General features: G+C 40.3%; 2 protein-coding genes across 2 annotated transcripts; both read left to right on the top strand.

Annotated features, from left to right (window-relative positions):
• Window positions 1-10,428: 10,428 nt before the first annotated feature.
• Window positions 10,429-11,440, top strand: LOC116248426 (protein SMALL AUXIN UP-REGULATED RNA 12-like). The gene has a single exon (XM_031621208.2). The coding sequence runs from the start codon at window positions 10,508-10,510 to the stop codon at window positions 10,985-10,987; it is 480 nt and encodes a 159-aa protein (XP_031477068.1). The 5' UTR covers window positions 10,429-10,507; the 3' UTR covers window positions 10,988-11,440.
• A 5,771-nt stretch (window positions 11,441-17,211) lies between these two features.
• Window positions 17,212-20,277, top strand: LOC116247255 (uncharacterized). Its single transcript, XM_031619305.2, has one exon. The coding sequence runs from the start codon at window positions 17,387-17,389 to the stop codon at window positions 20,114-20,116; it is 2,730 nt and encodes a 909-aa protein (XP_031475165.1). The 5' UTR covers window positions 17,212-17,386; the 3' UTR covers window positions 20,117-20,277.
• The last annotated feature ends 350 nt before the right edge of the window (window positions 20,278-20,627 follow it).

Raw genomic sequence — 20,627 nt, 5'->3', positions numbered from 1 at the left:
CGTTGTGTTTGATAGAGTTTTCCACGTTACTGTAATCTTCAATTCAGGAGGAAGAGGGATTGCAGGAGGTTAGGCCTGGACATGAAAGGGGAGTAGTTCAAGGGGTGCAGTCCTTATTTTTGTCAACCTTGTGCTGCTGAGCTTCCCCATGGTGTGGTCATTCTAATGTTTGGTGGGCTTTTTGTTGGCGTTGGCCTCGGGCTCTCCTTCGTTTCGAAAATATTGAAATTTACTTCACATGTGTCTGACAATTTCATCGAAGACTTATTGCTTCAAACGTTACTGAGAAAAACATGGATCTTTTAACTAATCTACAATTTAGGTTAGTTTCAATGCCAAACTTTCATTTGGATACAGTTTGTTTGTTTGTTTTTTTTTTTTTTAATGCTTGGATTTCTTGGGCATAAAACCGGGAAGTGCATATCCTTATGCTTTTAAGGTTTTGGCTTGTTTAGGAGCATAAGTGGATTTATTGTACATCTTTTTCAACTTTGGTGTCACGCACTTTGATAGTGACAATGAGATTTGAACTTTGATCAGATGGAACCTGTTTGCACTCTTTTGATCAGAATGGGACGAGTTGTTTATGGATCTACTTGTGTTCAGGTTTGGACAGATTTCATTTTTTAGCGAACCTGGCTTTTCAGCTAATAGTGAAGATATTTGCCAACAAGGGTGTCGCTCGTCTTAAGTGGATCCTGGTCCTTCAATAAGGTTGTCGTCTCAGATTTGGATCTGATTCAACATTTTGCGAAACTTAACGGGGTTTTAGATGATTGGATTTGGATTTCACTTTTTGGAATCTTGAACCAACTTGCATAAGGTGCACAATTGTTATGTAATCAAGTTGAATATTTAATGGATGATGATTGAGATCAGGCTCAAATGAAGACTTAATTGTGAAACTGCATAACAAATCTGGACTCAAGGAGTGATGAAGTCTGATTTTCTTTACCAGGTCTGGTTAAATGGTTTTGAATCCCGATGCGCCGGCATCCCTGCCTTTGTCCAATGTTGAAGTGTATGCCCCAAAGGGACCATAGGCCATACTTCAATTGTTGTAGCAGTTGGAGATCTTCTGCAGTGCAGAAGTCAGACCTCCTTAGATACTAAATGGGAATGAAAAAACTCTTTCTTTTAAGGGGCCTCACTTAGGGAGATACCTTCCGAGTACAGGAATGCTTTGGGGCTTGGGTGAACTATTGGTTATTCCCTCTCAAAAATCGATAAACACTTTTTGTTTACAAAAACAAACACTGGAAACAATAAAATTGCACATATTTCAAGATGACAAACCTTTGACTCCTGCTTCTTTTATTTGACAGTTAGCATCTCAAGCAAAAAAGTTGAAAGAAATAACATCAGGTAATTGATAATCATGAAGCCTTGCTTCCAGGGTTGCATCCAAAAGATAGGTTTAGTGATGTAGTGATGTCAACAAATCTGATTCAGGATGTTCCATCTCATATATCTGGTTTATCATATGTTCACATCTTTGAATTCGATGTGAATATAATTAAGAAAAATCTATACTGTATCCCAGTACCATTTTTAAATTTACAACCCGAATCCTATTTGAATCCTGAGTTAGAAAATGACTACTTTGAAGATCCAATTGGAGGATTTGAAAATCATTAGAAAGATGGTATAGAAACCTAAGTAGGCCAACCTATGCCGAACAATAAGTGGTCTCAACAATGGAAGTTAAAGAGAAAAGGACAGAGGAACAACCTAGATGCTTACAGGCATCTGAAGAATGGGCAGCAGCTCGAACCCTTAATATTCTGTAAGTTCTCGATCTCATCAATCCTTCAGTACAGAACCACCAAGCCTTGGAAGGGGTCTTAATCAAAATAAATCTCAAGTTCAGCACCAACCCAGAAACTCTGGCACAAATGGTGAATTCAGTAGTAATGGCCAATCTAAATCCAACTTTTAGATATGTAACTAATCTGAACCATATTATAAGATGTTCAGAGTGAACTTTCAAAATGAATAGATATCAGATATATGATGTTTGTTTGAAGCTGAATCCAAATTCAAACCCGATCGGATTCTTACTTAAAACTGAATTTTAGTTCGAATTTGATCGAGTGTCAACCGTTGAATCCAATTCCGATACGATTTCTAAATCTTAAAATTTTTCCAATATCCAAATTTTGTTAAACATGTCGATTGGGTGTCAATCCAATGCATTGACATCTCTTGTTGATATTTTTCTCACACTTTGGAGTGAAAATTTTTTTCTCATACTTTCTTAGTACCTATATTATGAAGAATAATTGATGATTCAAGTCTTTAGCTTGCCAGCTCTTGCATGTAACCCATAAAACAATATTTATCTCACATCAAACTTGTTTGCACTCGACTCATTAGATTTATAGAAGATACGCAGCTGTCACCTAAACTCTTTTCGTTCGGCCCCTTCACTGTCAGTACTTAGTCCTGTCTTTACATAAAGCTAAGAGATTCCCATGCTTTTGTTTTTATTTAGATAAAGCCTAAGTTGATGATAGGACAACTTCAGAAACGGGTACTGTCCGGTGCTAATTATTTTCCAGAAAAGCTTTATCCCGAAATCGTAAAACCAAGTAGTGCATTCCATTATGCATTCCGTGCGCCAGCTTTCTCTATTTTGTTGCTTAGCAAGGCATCCGGTTGTTTTTTCTTAACAAGAAGTTGATCATTAATGTCTGATATCATCTTAGATGCCAAGCATGTGCTTGTTGTTATTATTTCATGGGAAAGTTTTTTGGGTGGCCCATACGCCCTTGTTGATTGTTGTTAAACCTACCACCCATTTAGAGTGGTGATGCAAACGATTCGGATCCCAAAGCCCAAATTCGATCGGATTCAGAGGGAAATAAGATATATAATATAATGACAGAGCTCTCATACCGGACCGGACCCATTAACAACTCAGAGTTTTATGATGCCAGATGTTACGAATTTATTATCACATATGATATTTTCTTGTTATAATTAATGTGGTTTTGCTTTTTTTCTTTATTTCCATGTTTAAATATCTTCTTTATGTTAAATATATCTCAAAAGATTTATTTCTCCCCCACATCTTTTCAAATTATCACCAAAAAAGGTTAAAATAAATCGGGATTTTTCAGATAGTGGATTTATGATTATGATTATTTGTTTACATGTTCCAAGATATAGTTGAGAGGGTGTGTTTGATAGATTTGGGTATCAAATCAGAGGCTGATTTGAAATGGGTTTCATGTGGAATTCACAAAGTGAACAAAATCTTGGATTAAAAAATGAGGACTTGAGATCTTTAATATGTAGATCAAACTTCATGTTGAGGTTGAACAGAAAGTGTCTGACCTCAAATCCTCGGACTTTAAATCCTCATTATGATATCAAATCCGAGCCAATCAAAATCCCCTTTCCTTTTTCTTCTTTTTTTTTTGGCAAACAATTAACTTCTTTGGTAAAAACTAAAACAAAATCCAGAAAAAAGTGACCTGTGATAATTAAGCACATACCACTCAAGGATTTTTGAAAGAAAAAATGTTCATTTATTTTTAATCCATAATGCTGCTTCGTATTCATATCCATGTGATGTATAGATTATATGTATATTTCCAATTAACGTTGCAGTTAGGATCGGTTTTAAATAACCAAACAATCAAGAGCATCCCTTTAATGTAGGAATCTGGAGGTCACCAGCACCAATTATGAGCATCTACCAGAAATGGTCAGAAAAATATAAAAAGAAGAAGAAGAGAATCAATCCAAAAACATGGGTTCGGGTATGAACCCTACCTACCCACGATCCAATGATTGTTTTTGGATATTTTATTCTCATTTTTTAATTTCTGCTTGCTTTCGGTGGTATTTAATTTCTAATTAGTGTAAACGTGGCAGTTAATCACGCTACCCTTTCTTCTTTCCCTTTTATTAAAACCATGGTGCTCAATAAAAAAAATGATCCAGGGGGCGGAATCGTAAATATCCGATCCATCTGGATTCCCACTTGCTTCTCAAAAAGGCACCAACCTTTGCCAGCTTCACATGATCGGACGCACTCCAAATGTGCTAAGCAAACAAGGCTTATTATTGTGACTAATTACTGAAAATGTCCCTCATTGTGCAGTTTGGATCGGTGAATAGCATGATCCAGATCCAAATATGTTAGCTGGTCCATTTTGTTTAGGAGCATTTCATTATACCGCTCAATAAAAAGCAGAAACTTCTATCCTTCTCCCTATCATCCATGGCGACTCATTTTTTGAAGCTTTTCGGGTGAATGTGAAGCCATAAGGGGCATAACGTGGCTGGTCGGACTGATAGAGTGCTGTGCACTGTTGCTTAGGTCCCGACACAACCTTAGACTTTGAAAACCCGCGACAATGGAGGGGGAGTTTTGCCCACACGAGCATTCCCCTATGATGTGTTAAAGACAAAGTTTTAATGGAAAATTATTTTCTCTCGTGTTTGATTCTTGGACACCCATAAAATTAGGTCTCAATTGTCACATTCCTAAGGGAATCACTCACATTGTCCAAGATTCAAAAAGAAATTTGAGAACCAGGCTTGGGAAGTCCACCTAGAAGATCTTGTCACCGGCCTAAACGTTGAAATTCACTGTGGTAAAAGTCAGACGATTGAATCAAATGGCCAGATCTAATAATTCAGATGGGTTGGTAATAAAAATTCTCATAAATATGATCATATATTTTTTAAATAACAAAATACAAAAAGTACGGCAAATGGCACATGAATCGCCCATCTGCCAACATCATACTAAAGCTCAGAAAAAAAATCTAAACTCTTACTGATAAATTCAAACTTTATGCTAGTAATCCAGATTTGGCTTCGAAAAGTGAGTTGAAATCCAAATCCAATCAAACAGAGTCCGATCAAGTCCAACTTGAAAATGGCTGACAGAACTCGCGTATAAACCCTTTGCATGATTGCATCTCTTCATTTATAAATCTTATGATTTTTCGTTTTATACTCGAAACATCAAAGTTTCTTCCGTTCAAAAAATAATTCAATTTTTTTGGGGTTCATCCTTTTAAAACCTTGGGAAAAATAATCCGATTGAAAAAATTTTCGTTGGTCCGATGCCAGAAGCAATAACATGCCCCTCCGGTTGAAAAATACCAGCAAGAAAAGGGAAGAAAAAGTAATCAAGGGAAAAAGTTTTCTCAGGGAAAAGATTTTCCCGTGATTCTGGTGACGACAACACGACTGGACTCGGTGAATCTTCTCGCAACCGAAGGTCAACAGACTCGGCATTAAAATTTCTTATCCCTAAAAGGAAAAGATTGGAATCTTCGTTATCTAAATATTTATTTCCATTGAACGTGGACCGCACATATTTATTTATATTTATTATTTTTAGAATTCAAAATATATTTTTTGAACGGCCAGGATTGAATGGTTGAAACAAGAGGCAAAACAAACAAACAGGAATATGTTTTTGGAGTCTTCCTTTTTGTGCGTTGTAGTACCACAAAACCGTCCGGAGAGGTTGAATTTTAATTTCGCTTATTTTATTATTATTTTTTGGGAAATGGCAGGATTCCCCACTTGCTCAATTATTTATTGGCTTAAAAAGAAAATTCCAAACAAACACGAGGGGGCCCTCCCCCACCACTCATTCCAAGGAGAGATTTCTTTTCTCTATTTTCCCTTTTCTAGGTAAAACTTTTCCCGTTTCCCATTTGTAAAATTTTTCCAGTTTTAGCGTTTCCAATAAACCTCATTAATTAGTCCCTAATTTGAAGTTGAAAATACTATGTGAGAGCATTTAAGGCATACATTGGATGGCACCCTCGAAAACATTGTATTATGTGTATGATACATGTGTTTGGTTGGTAACGAGACACTTCCATTTTGAGATGTTTAGTTCCTTACTGAGAGATCTTCAAATACTTGCAAAGTGGGTCGTTAAAGTGGTTGATTGTCCTGTTTTTCAACTCTTTTGGAGTTAAATAAGAAACACATAGGAGACGAGTTGGGATCCATCAAACCAGAGGCTCGAACCCAGCATAGGAATGAGTCAGGTCGTTCCAAACAACGAGGCCAGACTTGTTATTCATGCCCTTTGGGGTTTTAAGAGACTTAAGTTTCGACTGTCGTCTAAACATACTTTAAATGCCATTCTAGAGGTTATCACCCAAAACATGTTTAAACGAATAATTTTGATATTTACAAAGTAGAGTTCATTTATTTATGTATTTATATACTTTTGTTAGAGAAAAAGGTGGGGTATGTGAGATCCTGGGGAGGGGAGGGGTGGACCAGGCTGGAAGTTATTGGCCTTACTATTAGCATAATTGAGTCCACCATGATATCTAGAGCAAAAGGAACTGTCATCTCCTCCTTCCATACCAGAGCAGCTCATCGTACATATATATGAAGAGGATGAAGCCTACCACATTCTCTATTTCTCCCTTTCTTTCTAGCGCACCCCCCACTCTACATCTTCAATCATTTCTTACCACATCTTCTCCAATACTTTAGTCTTATATCCTCAACCTATTGCCCAAGTTCACGTGATCTCTCTCTCTCTCTATCTATCTATATATATATATATATATATATATATATATATATATATATATATATATATATATATATATATATATATACATACACACAAGGCACATGCTCCCTCTCTCTGGGGTTTTAATATGTTGCATGAGTAGATATAGGAACATATATTTATTTGCTGATAGGAGGTAAGCTATGGCAGTTTATGCTTAGTGATGCGTTTGTGGGATTAAACTTTTGAGATTCATCAGTCTGGCCAGTTGAAGTTTTAATGTGTTTTTGAGAGGTTTATGAAGTTGTGATCGTGTAGCTAAATAAAGATTTTCATTACAATGTCAAAGTTGAAAAAGTTTATCATACGGTCGAATTTCGTTCCTTCATCACCTCCAACATCAAGCAGTAGAGGGACTTAATTTTGTGTGCAGGTTGACATTAATCTTTGATTTTTTTTCCCTTTTTTTGTAGTATGGTATCTGTATTCTTGAGTGTTGAGTCAGCCTTTGGATCTACCGTATATGTAGATCTTTTGGTGTTATCCTTTCCTTTTGTATAAATAATTTTATTCAATAAAGGTAGGGGGCCGCATCCCCAGCAAGCTGCTATTGCAAAAGGGCTGGAGTTCATGGTATCAGACTTTTTTCACCTATACATGTCGTCCAGAGGGACTTGTCCAAGGATAAAGGATAATTTCACCATTGTTTGAATGTGTGTGCTGGGTTGGAGGCACCGTTCGGTATGCAGTGGAAAAAGTTGGGGGGATTCAAACATGCCCATAGGATGTGATGAGCAGTGGACACATTGAATGCCTCAAAAGCCTATAACAAGAGTCCGCAGGACCTGGCTAGACAACTAGTTTATTAATTCTAAGGTTGACGCGGAAGGGCAAAAATGGAAATGATTTTTCCAAAATAATCGAAATATTATTCAGACCTTCTGGGTGCTAAATTATATAGTCGGCAAACTCTTTGATCCGAGTCACTCGAATTGGTTAGGATTGTTCATTTACTAGGTCATGAGTCCGGGCTTGCTGAGTCAATTGTGATCTTCAACTACTTACATTTTTTTTTGTCATATATTGCTGAATACTTAAGTTTGTTGTTTTTTGAATGGTAAAATGTCACAAACTTTACTAAATATATATAAATAAATACTCATATTGCATGTTATTCAGTTTTAGTTGATGAAAAAGTCAAACATAAAATCCCGATAGACTCTATCTTCTTTGTCTATTTATAGATAAAATGTACTCTAAAAATTTATCATTTAATCTAGTCGAGTTACCGAGTCAACTCTCTGATCCGATAAACCAGCCTTAAGCTGATCCGAGTCACGGGTTTGCCGATTATGGTGAATTAATGGGAATCCACATTCAAAAGAAGTGAAATCTTTACATTTTTCGTCTAAAGACTTGCTTTTAATTTACGTGAAATCCATTGTTTAAACAAATGTAGCCCTAAGGTTATAACGCATGTGGCTCGTCAAATATTTGCAGTAAACAACTACAACTTCTACGATCTTCAAGGAATTATACGCCACTCATTTCCAGAAGTTGATGAATTTTCTCTTAAAATTCTTACATGACGCACTTTTCTTTTAAGGGGTAACAAAAAAATGTACTCAAGTTTGAATGTATAAATTTCATGGCATGAAATAATTGAACGAGAGTAATTTAAATGAGTCTGCTTTTGTTGCACCACTAATGCTGCTGTGATATATATATATATATATATCAAGAGCAGTGGTCTTCACGGGATACTATTGGGAGTTGAGAAGGTTTACTACTTCCTTAAATGCGGAAGGAAAGCGATAATTGAATAAAGATGGAAAGTACAGAGAGCACATGGCCTCGTCATCAGAATAAATGAATCCCACCAGTCTTCTTCGTCCTACAAAGTCTTCCCTTTATTTTTATTCCATAAACAAACACACTAAAACTCCACGCTTATTTGTCATAAGCTATAGGCATCCCAACTACCGGCCCTTCTCATATATATATATATATATATATATATATATATATATATATATATATGATTTTGAAAATAATTGTGTTAGGGTCGACTAAGCTTGATCAAGGATTGAATTAAATGAAATCTTTCTGTAAACCAATTATATCTGTTCATTTGTTGGGCAAAATAATATCAATCATCATTAACATGCAGAAGTCGAATCTTCGTTTTCGGTTACAACTTCTACCTCCTCATACGTATTGGGTAGTCGGTATCTAATATACCAACTGTATTTCTGAAATTATGCAAATAATTAAAGATATTTTCTTGGAAGACATTCAATACATTGCAAGTTTTTTTCTTCGATAAGCATAAGGCTAATCCCACTGTCTGAAAGTGAAGGCCAAAGTCTCATCCATTTCCCTCATCTCCTTAGGGTCCAGAGCGGCTTTGTGGCGTATCGGAATATGCATTATGTGCTATTTGTATATTGGTGCTCATCTTTTTGCTGCACAAAGGGTAGATGCCACTGGAAAATGAAACATAAACTGCCCACCTACCAGCTCCCATTTCAACCATTGCACCAACCCGCTTGGGGATACATTGTAAGTTTTTGATCTTTTACTTCATAAGAAAAAAAAAATCTTGTGTGAAGAATGCACTGGTCCATGGCCAAAGCTGGGGTTAGAGAGGTTTACCTTGTTTCATGGCTTCAATTTGAGATGTGGATCCTAATCTTAGGTTAAAAAGGGCCACAGTAGAAGGTGGATGGATTCTGGCAACTGAGCAAATCCACTAATAAAAAGAGTTTTGCCGGTCTGTAGTAGTAAAAATTACATTCAGAGTAAAACAAGCCAAAACATGCCTAATTTGAGTCCCACTGCGCCACAAATGCCAATTTAGCACAAAACCCGAGCCTCTCCAGCTTCCTTTTACCTCTGGATCAAGGGTTGTATCGGGGCTTAGGTGTGAGGGCAGAATACAGTTTATCTTAGTGTCGTGCCCGACCGTAAATGCAAATTAGTAACTTTTTTTTACCAGATTGGTGGTAGCAAATGTTGCCCTAACTTGTAAAATGGAACATGTTGATTATAACAATCTAACAACCTCTTGAGTTTGTCGAGCCTTTTAAAACTAATACTTTGTTATACTTTCAAGCAAATTTACTCTACATTGGGGGGTTTTAGGCCGCCAATAGCGACTAGGAAAATTTTTCCAATGGACTTTTCAAGTTCAAGGTCAATGTTTGATAAGTCAATTTCCAACTTATATTTATTTGTCAGTTGGGGAAGCCTGTAGGAAATTGCAGAAATTATTTTCATCAATAACAACATTCTTCACCTAGATTTTGTAGCAGGTAAAATAATCAAGTTGAGTCGACCAGAGCCGAGCCGAACATAGAGCTTGTGTTGTAGCAGCCAGTTTTATTGGCCCCACAAGAAGCTACTTATTTCTTAAAAGAATTTTTAACCTTTTCCTAGTTTGATTGAATTTCTATATAACATTTGGTATGCGTTTTTTGCTTGACCCCATTTAGCATTAAAACATGTTTAATTAGATTGTTTTCATGTACAACGCTCAAGATTTGATGGCTAAATCTTTTGCCTTTAAGAGTTCAAAGCTGTCATGTGCCCAATGTTGCAATATAATTAAAATTTAAAAATTTGCCGTTAAATGGCTTTAGCGACAATTTATGTTTTCTTTAGTGACTGTTCTGATTGAAGGCCGGGCTGAACCAAGCCGAGCGGCAAAGTGCTGGGTCCGTTTAAAAACTTGAAGGGGAGGGGTATTTTCGTCTAAATAAATTTCCGCGAGTCCACCCCCCAACGTACACGCATGTTTGAAGGACGGACGGACGGAAGTCTATGGAGTGGCAGGCGCGTAAATGGAGGCATATGTAGTGGCAAAAGGTTTTGACATATCTTTATAAAGGGCCTTCCCTATATCCCAACCTGTCGCCCCGCCGCTTCAACCCACACGGCCTCTTCTCCTTTTCCGTACTACCAAACGTCCTCTCGTTTTCCCGGCGACCGGAGAAAATGTCCGGTGCGTGCAATGCCAACAAGATCCGGCACATTGTGCGGATCCGGCAGATGCTGCGGCAGTGGCGGAAGAAAGCGGCCGCCGCGGCGCGTATCTCCCGCGCTTTTGGCGGCGGGGTGCCTGCGGACGTTCCCGCTGGCCATCTGGCCGTGTACGTTGGCAAGAGCCGCCGGAGGTTCGTTGTCCGGGCGAGCTACCTCAACTCGCCAGCCTTTCGTGCGCTTTTGACCCAGGCAGAGGAGGAGTACGGCTATGACCACGCCGGCCCGATCGCCATCCCCTGCGACGAGATCCTCTTCGAGGAGATCCTGCGCCTCATCGGCGACGGCGACGCTTCCGTCGGGTCCCGGAGCTCCCGCCGCCGTCCCTCCGCCATCTCCGCCACCGACGAGCTGCAGCGACGGTGCTACGACGGGAAGTTCTGGGCGGAGTCGCGGCCGCTGCTCAACGGCGTCGCCGAGAGATCCGTCGTGTAGTGGAAGCGACCCGGATCCGGGTCTGTTTCAGCCCTAGCTGTCCGATTACGGGAAGAGACCAGGCTTTCTCGAGAATGACGGGTATGTCCCTTCGATTTTCCCGCTCCTGATCTCTCCCTTCCGGGTGCTCTCGGGCTTCGTTCCCTCAACCAAAAGGGCAAGTGTAGGCACAAAGAATGGTCGCTGGGGGTGTTTTCGTCCACAAAGAAACAACCACTCAGTCAGGGTACTTCAGTAATCTTGGTTTGCGGCAACGGATTGGTGATTGTGTTGATGGTCATGCGTAATTCACATGACGGATTCGACCTCCCTTCCCGTTCATTGCTGTTTTTTTTTTTCATTTCTTTTTCGTTTTTTCATGTACATAATTCATGGAGGACAATTTTTCCTATCCTCTTGCGACGAATTTGCCATTAATCAATGGTCTTAACTGACCAAAAAGCTTCTCGATCATCGTCATCTACAGGGACTTCATGCAATTTCCTCGTCTAACGATAAGACCGTGATGTTTCTATCGGTTAAATATCGAGTTGGTTCGGTTATTTTCTCCAAAACGGATGACGTCGAAGAAGACATTGCACGCCCACGCATACTACACCTTCGCGTTAAAAAGATCACGCTAAATTGATGAAGTTTGTAAAGTTGGTGAAGCAAGTCGCTATTGGTGCGGCTTGTGTCTGTCGTCTGCAGTTCAAATCCTTATGCCGCCGCCCTTTTTCCGTTGGTTGTTCTGCAGGGGACCATGGTTCAATTCTTGTAAAGATAACCCCCTGCCCAAGCCGGAAAAACAGCATGAGATGCTGTTTTGCTACTACTCCCAAAGTGGTTTCAGATCGGATTTTTTCTCCGAGATCGTCGGAAAAAAGTCGAGAAATTAAATGGGCTATGCAGATCGACGCAGAGCTTTTTGAATCTAAACTAAAGTTTAAGCAATAGAAGCTTGAAAGAGACACATCGAAACCACCTTCTCTTTTGAATTTTATGACTCCAAGGCTGAACCTGGTTTGGGCCCCGCCCACCAGAGTGAAAAAAATCGACCCACACCGGTAAAGTTCACATGGTAAAATCAAAAGGGAGGGTACAAAAACCAGCGATTCCGAAATCTGAAGCCTGCACATGCAGGAGCCTGATCGAGATTCCTTCACGTGGACTGCCGCTCAAAATCAAAACTTCTTTACGGCCCGTCACATGCATGGGGGGCAGTTTAGACATTTTGTACGCTCTGTTGGTAGCTCCACTTGCTATTTATTTTTTTTAATGGATCTGAAAAAGAACTTAGGAAGGGCCCCTCACCACCTTCTTGGTGGAGCCATGAGTGGAGTCCCTACAATAGAGCCAGCTTGATGTTTTTTTCCGGCGAGCGGTTTCGGTTTTCGATTTTCAACTTGCATAAAGATATATTGAGCTAAAACTAAAACGGGCTGTGTTCCAGCCGGCTGATTACTATGTGGAACATGTTATTGTCAATACTAAATAGAGTAAAAGTTAAATCTATTAAGCAGACTGGGTTGAGAGTTCGACTTAGTTTATTCAAAAATCAACTTGGAAGATCGAAGTCTTTTTTTTTTTTTAATGGAATTTTACCAGGTTAAACGGTAACTGTTCCTTGACCCACGTAATGAGTTTTGGAGAACATTCCCTTCTTTATTTGAGGAAAAGAAAATCTTCGGTATTATAGATGGTAGTAACCTAGCTAGTGGTATTATAAATCCTGGGTTTCATATTTCTCATTCATTCTTGTTCCAGTATACCTACAATTATTCGAGCATTATTCTTCTGCCAGCAAATTAGTAGGTTGGTTCTGGACCTTCCAAGGCACACCTGCCGAAGGTTGGGCCCTCAACCAGTCACCCGCTTTATTCGGCGGTTGTGTTAAGATCTTCGGAGATGTTAGAGGAAGTGAAAGCAGTTCTGAACCCTGAGGATAAGAGGCAGGAAGGAAAGTTTAGTTTCTGGCATGAATTGGTCAAGGTGGGATGAGTTTGAGCTTGTTTGATGGGAAGGGAGATACAGAACGGACGCACCCTTTTGTGCTGCACGTTCCGTGTGTTCCGTGGTAAGTGTGTTACAGGGGAGCCGAGCCGAATATAGGAGTGTTACATTTTGGTGGGCATCACCATGTTCTTCTGGTATCTGTTGTTTGAGTGCGCTCGGGGAACACCACATCCCAGTGCCGACCTCCACGTCCTGAGAATGGCAAAGGAACAAACTCAAATGAGCCCCGCAACGCGGCCGTAGGTGGTGGCATTCGTGTTTTCTATCAAACGACAGACAGCAGAAGCACACGAGTTTGGTGTGAATGAACAGTGCCTGCTCTGCCTCTCTATAGAATGCATGAAAGAGAACACCTTGTGCTGGAACCATTCTGCCAGAAAAATTGGCCCATTTATTAGTATTCATATCTAGAGGGGGCATCTATATGTATATAAAAGTAAATATTTAAAGATGCCCGTCTAAAAATCAAGAAAATTTAAGAGGCTGGTGTGGGCAACTGCCCCACCAGATTACATGTGGCTCTGCCACTGGTTCTGTTCCACCATGCAAAGGACCTCTCAATCCAGCTTAACCTATTCGCAAATTTAAGCTGAACAAAGGCTTGACTTACGTGGGCAAGATTCAAGTGCTCACAAACACATGTAGGATTAAATTTTACACATGCTACCTGCCAACAACTTGTCCTTTTATCAAATCTGAAAAATTGGAAACTGGATTTCATTTGGTTACCTGACTACTCTCTATTTAGAATCCTTTTGACATCAACTTCCTTGTGCTGCAAAAAAAAGAAAAAATGTCACTAATGTTCGAGTTGAAGCGCGGTGAGGGCAACATCCCGATGCACCAAAAACAGGCAAATATCCTACAAGCATAAAAAGTTGGGTGGAAGCTTCCGCTTTGTTTGAGATGGTAGGACGAGATATTCCTCCTCTTCACCCAAACAACTAGATTTCATTCATCCTCAAAGTGCTAAGTCTGAACAAGGTCAAGTCTACTTGTTTGGTTCCTTTACCAGAAGTACACAAGGAGGTCTGCCTAACCCAAGATTTTACATCACAAAAGGTTAGGTTCTTGCAGCCTTTGATTTATACATTAAAAAAAGGTGGCTCCAGATGGAACTCACACTACAACTATAAAATTTTCTTCTTCTACTGATCTCTATGGAATGACTACTTGATTCACAGGTGACCTCAGAGAAAAAATCTCTTCCAAAATAAGGAAGCATGTTTGCCATAGGTTTGGCATTCTCCATAGTTGAAGGAAGCGAAGAGTTTGATGCTTGAGGTGCATATATTTCCTAACCCTATCCCCTCCTAATACTAAAGGAAGGGACAAGAAAGAACAGGAGTTGGGTCAATGTTTGAGATCAATATGGAAAGCCTGGATGGGATCAGTCGTGCTAGTTCGAGGCAATTGAACTGAAAGAGATACTAAGTTAGACGCCTGCATAAGCCTCAACAATGGAAAGATTTGGTGTGGTAAGAAAGGAATAGCATAGAAGGTCTAAACCCATGTTAAGAGTGGATTAGGTTCCACCGATTCGATTCGAATAGGCCGATTCAGGCCGAATTCCGTGCAGATTCTTGTTTAGAACCATGACGGATAATTTGACATCAAGTCGCCATACAACGTAGATCTTTCTTCTTCGTGGAAAGATCACATGTCCTCATGATACTTGAAAAAAATAGTTGATCGGCAAATTATTTGTTCTTTGAATCCCTTGATGCCTTTCTATTGTGAGACACTAGTAGATTGCATTAATTTTAAAGATGTATGTCACATTCATCTAATTAGATAACTTGACAGTGCAGCTGGTTATATGCACAGGCTTGTGTATTGTGCGCATGCCCAAGCGATCACGGAGACACATGTCGTGTACTGGAGGCTATGCATGGTGCACCCCGAGACACATGTTGTGTACTGGAGGCTATGCATGGTGCACCCCGATACACATAACCACCTCTCACTAAGCAGAATGTAAAAGAACAAAAGTATCATAAGCCTGAAATGGTCCATGCCCCTTTAGAAGAAGTGGGTCAGTTCCAAACCATGTTTCACCCTTGATCCAACCCTTATTGAGTACAAGATGTGTTACCAAACTAAGGGGATTGGAGGGGGGAATTTCTGGAAAATGAAAAGCTAAAGGTAACAAAACATAACTATTTGATTTCATACACATCATCCATATAAATAGAGGAAGTGGTGGACCTTGGATCTGGATCCATATAAAAAGGGAGTTGGATCTTTATGGATCCAACTATACATATTTGAATTTTGGATACAAACTAGCGTCCTAAAAAGGTGTGTTTTAGGAGATCATCAGTTCTTTAGTAGCATGGATTTTACATGTTCAAAATCATTGATTGAAGTAATCCTATGGATCTGAGATCTGCGGTAAAACAAACACAACCTTATTGGGTTTAAACATGGAATTGAAATCCCAAGCACTTGTATTACATGCATCGCTTGCCTAGCCCATGATTAAATTGGGCATTAACAAAGTGCTTAGAGTTCACAAGCCTCCCATCTTAGAGTTTTACACTATCTAGAGGTGATCATGAAGTGTCATTTTTATCTTCCACCTTGAGAGTGGTCTTTGATTATTAAAAGTTGTTTTGGCTCTTTTCAAGATTGAATTACTTTATTTCGGCATTTCAAGTAAAAAAAAAAAAAAGCCAAATTTACTCTCAAGCTTTTTGAGGTTGCATTTGATTACGGCAGACCTAAGATCCATGGTGATATGAGATCATAATGGATTCTAGATGTGCGGTTTTGAGGTCCGATCTCCCTCCATCGGATCTCAATTTCATGCTTTTTATGACGTAATATGGATTTGAGAACCACACCGGGGAGAGTGGTGTTAAAACTGTAGATTTAGTTATCACTGATCTCGGATCCCCTAGGTGCTGAGATCCGTGGGAAATCAAATGCAACCTGAGAGTTGTTGGTTGCTCTAGATCTTAAATATAAGCTAATCATATATCCCAATAGGCTTTTGAGAGGGAAAGAGAGAGAGATCTTTCCTTTAAATATGGAAGCTTTGATTATATGTATTTAGTAAAATAAATGGCTTAGCAATTAGAATATGATTAATACAGAACATCTGTGTATTAATCAGATCCAGAAACTTCTCGAGTGTCCCAGCTTGTTGAATCGAAGCTTGATTCTATATGACATATAAGTACCAACACATGCAACATTACAGTTAGAATCGGAGTCTGCTCCAAATCAGACACATGTAGAATCCATGAACATCAGATGATAAGCGTTGGATGCTATTCAATAATTTTCCTTCTAAACTTGAATCCAAATCAGACCTCGTTTCAGTAATACCCTGTCCAGAACATCAGCATTGGATCAAGGATCTGGTTTCTGTCCATGTCGGTCTCGGTTCAGACTTGGTTTCCAACTGAGATTTCAATTTCTTAAACTGAATCTGACAGGAAACGGTCTTAAATTCAACTAGATAGACAGATTTGGATTGGTAATCTTGCTATATATTCCACTGACAGTTTAAACTCTTACATAAAAGCTTCGCACGGAATCCCAATGTAATTAGTAACCGTTGTTTAACCAAACCTGACTAGTTGGACCTGACCCGAATATTTGGCTCGCATCCCGAGCTTGAAAATTCGGATCTCAATAAGGTAAAAAATTACCAAAAAAGAAGAGAAGAGAAATAAAAAAGGTACTAACCATTCGGTTTTTGGCTGCAGAGTTGTTGCTTCCAAGACAATTTACGGGTCAAAGTGAAGGGAAGTACTGTTCGGATCCTAATCCATATCTTAGTATGATCCAACAGGGTGGAACTAGACATGGATCTGAAATATACTTGGATGATATACCCACTAAAGAGAAACTTCACAAGCAAAATCACAATGGATCGGATCTTAGGCCGAAGGAGCAAGCATTGGAATGACCTGATTTGGCAAATCGAATCAGATATTTGATATGGATCCCTCATACCTGTGGATTTTGGACCAATTATGAGATAAAACCTTAGAGTGGGACGGGTTCTAGTCCGAATTCGGATCTTTCCGATGCATGTATTGGAGTGACCTAGTTGGACCTAAATGCTTACTCATGTATGGTATCATATGGAGGATCCAAATCCAGAAAGTGGCTTTTTCCTGAATCCGGTATTGGATATTTTGTCGTATCGGATCCGTTTCCGTGGCTAATTCAAAATCTTCCCTCTCCGCTGAACTCAAAAAGGAGAAAGAAGAAATTAACATGAAGGCCGTACGGGGAGACCAAGGCAGATCCTCAGTTCATGGGGTTCATTCTCTCACTCTCTGAGAAGAAGTTGGAAGAAGGAAGAGGAGGAGGGGGTGCTGCCGTGCTGGTGGTGGAAGAGAGATAAAAGAAGAAGGCTGAAGCGGAGAGAGAGAGATTGAGGGAGCCATGAACAAGGTGCCAAAGCAGAGCAGAGGCTCACCTCAAACTCTGCCAGCCGCGAAGCCAACCAGGAGGAGGAAGCCCCTATCGGATCGCAACTCCTCTTCATCGACGTCCTCCGACGCGCCGCTGCCACCAAGAGGCTGCTTCCGCTTCCTCCTTTCCAATTCCAACTCCAGGAGCACGCCCCGCAAGTCCCCGAAGCCCAATGAGCAGTCTTCGGCTTCATCGTCTCGCCCCCGCTGCCGATCTCGGGCTCCGCCTCTTGGAAATGGTGGCAAGGATCAATCTTCCCAGGAGATCGCCAAGAACGGGGGAACCTGTACAAGGCCTCCCGACAACGGTACGCATCCCTGCCCCTCGAGTTCTTCGAACGGAAATTATACCATTTCGACGCCTGGTAGAGTGAATGAGCAGGGCGCTCCACCTGTTCAGGCGTCCATCTCACCTGAGATACACTGTGGATCTGAGGTTGTCAAGGATGGTTCGGCTTGCTTTGCAGCCGGGCACCTCGTCTCCAAGGTCAAGGATAGAAGGAAATGTAGGCCCAGAGGAATCCTCACTGTTGGGGAGAATGTGAAGCTGGGGGTGGAAATGGATTGCAAGGTTAATGCTTCTGCAATCGTTCCAATACCCGCAGAGGCGTCAGTCCGATGGCTGGCATCCCCTGGCGATGCAAAAGGAAGCTCCCAAAATGGGTCATCTACTTCTCCAAGATGTTCCCCTCGGGATGGAATTGAGGTAGGAAAGGATGGTAGGTTCAGGAAATTAGGATGGGAAATGAGTGGCCAGACTGGTGTTGACCGTTGTTGTGATGCTAAAGCAGATGCTGGAAATGGGTCGTTTGCTTCCCCTTGGAATGACACAGGAACAGTGATTCAGTACAAATGTGGCAGCTTATTTGATCAGAATAAAGCTGCCGACTGTCACAAATATGGTTGCGAAGATGAAGAAAGTACTAAAAATGGGTTACATGACTCTCCCGGGGTTGAAGTTAAGGTGGAGTTTGAGAATAAAGGTGGTCCGAGAGAGGCTACAAACAGTTGCATCACAGGTAGCTATTCTGAAGATTCCCAAAAAAAATCTTTTGCTTTTGATAGGGATGAATTAATATTAGGGGAAACGATGTGGTTTAGAGACAAAGATTGTAGCGACAGTCTTGAATTAGGGCACGGGACTGGTGGTGGTGATGATCATAATTGTTGTAGATCTGGAGAAAGCCCCAAAAATGGATCTTTTGTCTTTTCTGGATTGGTCTGTTTTCCAAGTGATGAAGTTGAGCTCGGCTTCCAGTATAACTGGGTTAGGTCTCCATCTAATTTTAGTGCTGAAGATGGAACCTTGGAATGGGAATTGAGATCGAAAAATAGTTTTAGATCTGATAAATATGAGGTTGCGGTTACTCATTCAGAGAATAAACCCACTCAATCACTATTAGAAGCTGAGATTAGTGATCCGACGTTTGGGCATGAAGTTATTACTAATCATCCAGAGGTTAATCGCAGACAGTCATTGTCAGAAGTCGAGACTAGTCCTCATTCTGTTGGATACGAGGACACAGCTCCAGATATTAAAGCGCTTCGGTCATTATCAGAAGTTCCATGCAGCTCTGGCACTGAATCAGCATCTGCCCGTTGTGATCTTCACTCTACATCAAAAGCCTTATCCTCGTCCTCAGAATCCAATTATAGAAAGCGTCATCAAAACCATCCAGATAAACAAACTTGTTGCATTGAATTCCAGGAGAACCGCCATGAAGAAGCATCTCCAATATCAGAGGAGACATCATTTTGTGAATGTAACAGGCTTCTTGGTTGTGCAGATATATCAGAATCAACTGCTACTCACAAATACGGTGTTACAGTTGGTCGTGGCAATATGCTTGATGTTGATGAAAGCAGAGAAGCGTCGCTAGTCCCACGAGAGAATCCATCTTCTGAATCCAAGAGGCTTCTTTCCAAGCTTAGATCAGAATCAGATGGTAAAGTTGGTCATCAAGATTGCAGTCCCACGGGGAACAAGTTCAGTAAGCTTGACCTTAGAAAGTGCAAAGAAGGATCATTGGTCATACAAGAAGCACCATCTTCTGAAGATAAGGAGCCTTTTTCTTGCCTGAATATTTCTGAGATTTCACCAGTGAGTTCTCCGTTTTCAGACGGATCTTTATGGAAACAGAATGCAATGTGCACACCTTCTACAGATTCAGATGTTGGTTCTTTTGAGCCCAATTCAATGGACGAAGTTCTTCGGACTTTGCGGGAGACTCATGACAGATCTGATTTTTTACCATTGCCAGGATTTGATTTTCGGTTCTATTGTCCTGCAACGCCTTATCATTCGGCTAATGGTGCTCGCATGTGGGATCCATCAACTGATTTGGATGCTATCCGCTTGGAGGAATTGCATGAACGAGGAAATGAATTGCTGAGCCCCACCTTTGATAATATTTCACATATGAGAATCTCATGGAGAGAAGGTCTTGTTAGCAGAATGTTTGAAATGGATGCGCCTGATATCAGTGACTGGAAGCTCGAAGCAGAAGACAAGACACATTCTGAATTTGATTTTGATCATGATCCGAATTTGGGCAGCCCAGTGTTGGATGATGAGAAACTTCTTGAACTTGGAAGTGGATTTGGGTCTTTTGAATTGTTGAATGAACCACAAGATAGAGGAACTAAGGACTTAGACTGGAAACTGTGCTATAGAAACTCATTATTCGAAGAAACTGCATAGTTTTCCCTTGTCTTGTAGCCTAAGAGAGAAAAACACAGTGAGTTCTCAGTGGGTACTGGGCAGGCAGGGCAATTGACCTGTGGAACCTCCACCTGTTCTCTGTACTTGTAAGTTGTAACAATTTGAACATGACTGAAATAGAGAGTAGCTCCTTTTATCCATGTTTTAAATACTAATCATGCAAATGAAACCATGAAATGCAAAAAAAATCACTACCTATGAGATATGTTAAACCTTCACAAAGAATGTGTATATGCTTGTCTTTGTTATGAAACTAGGCCTGGACGTGTGCCTGGTTGCATAAGTTCGCTCTTCGTAAGAGACCTATCATATGCAAAATGCGGAGGTCATGGCCTTAGCATCCAACAATTTAGGTGATTTTCTTTGACAGTTTTTCTCCTCTTCTCTCCCATCAACATCATCTTCTTCTTTTCTTTTTGTTCCTTATTTGTTGTTGCATGAGGCGGTTATCTTTTTGTTCTTCTTCTTCTTGTTCTGGTTTTATGCAAAT

Source organism: Nymphaea colorata, chromosome 2 (assembly GCF_008831285.2).
Source record: "Nymphaea colorata isolate Beijing-Zhang1983 chromosome 2, ASM883128v2, whole genome shotgun sequence".
Classification (NCBI taxonomy): domain Eukaryota; kingdom Viridiplantae; phylum Streptophyta; class Magnoliopsida; order Nymphaeales; family Nymphaeaceae; genus Nymphaea; species Nymphaea colorata.
Note: the sequence above shows the minus strand (reverse complement) of the source record. Positions and strands in the feature narration are given on the sequence as shown.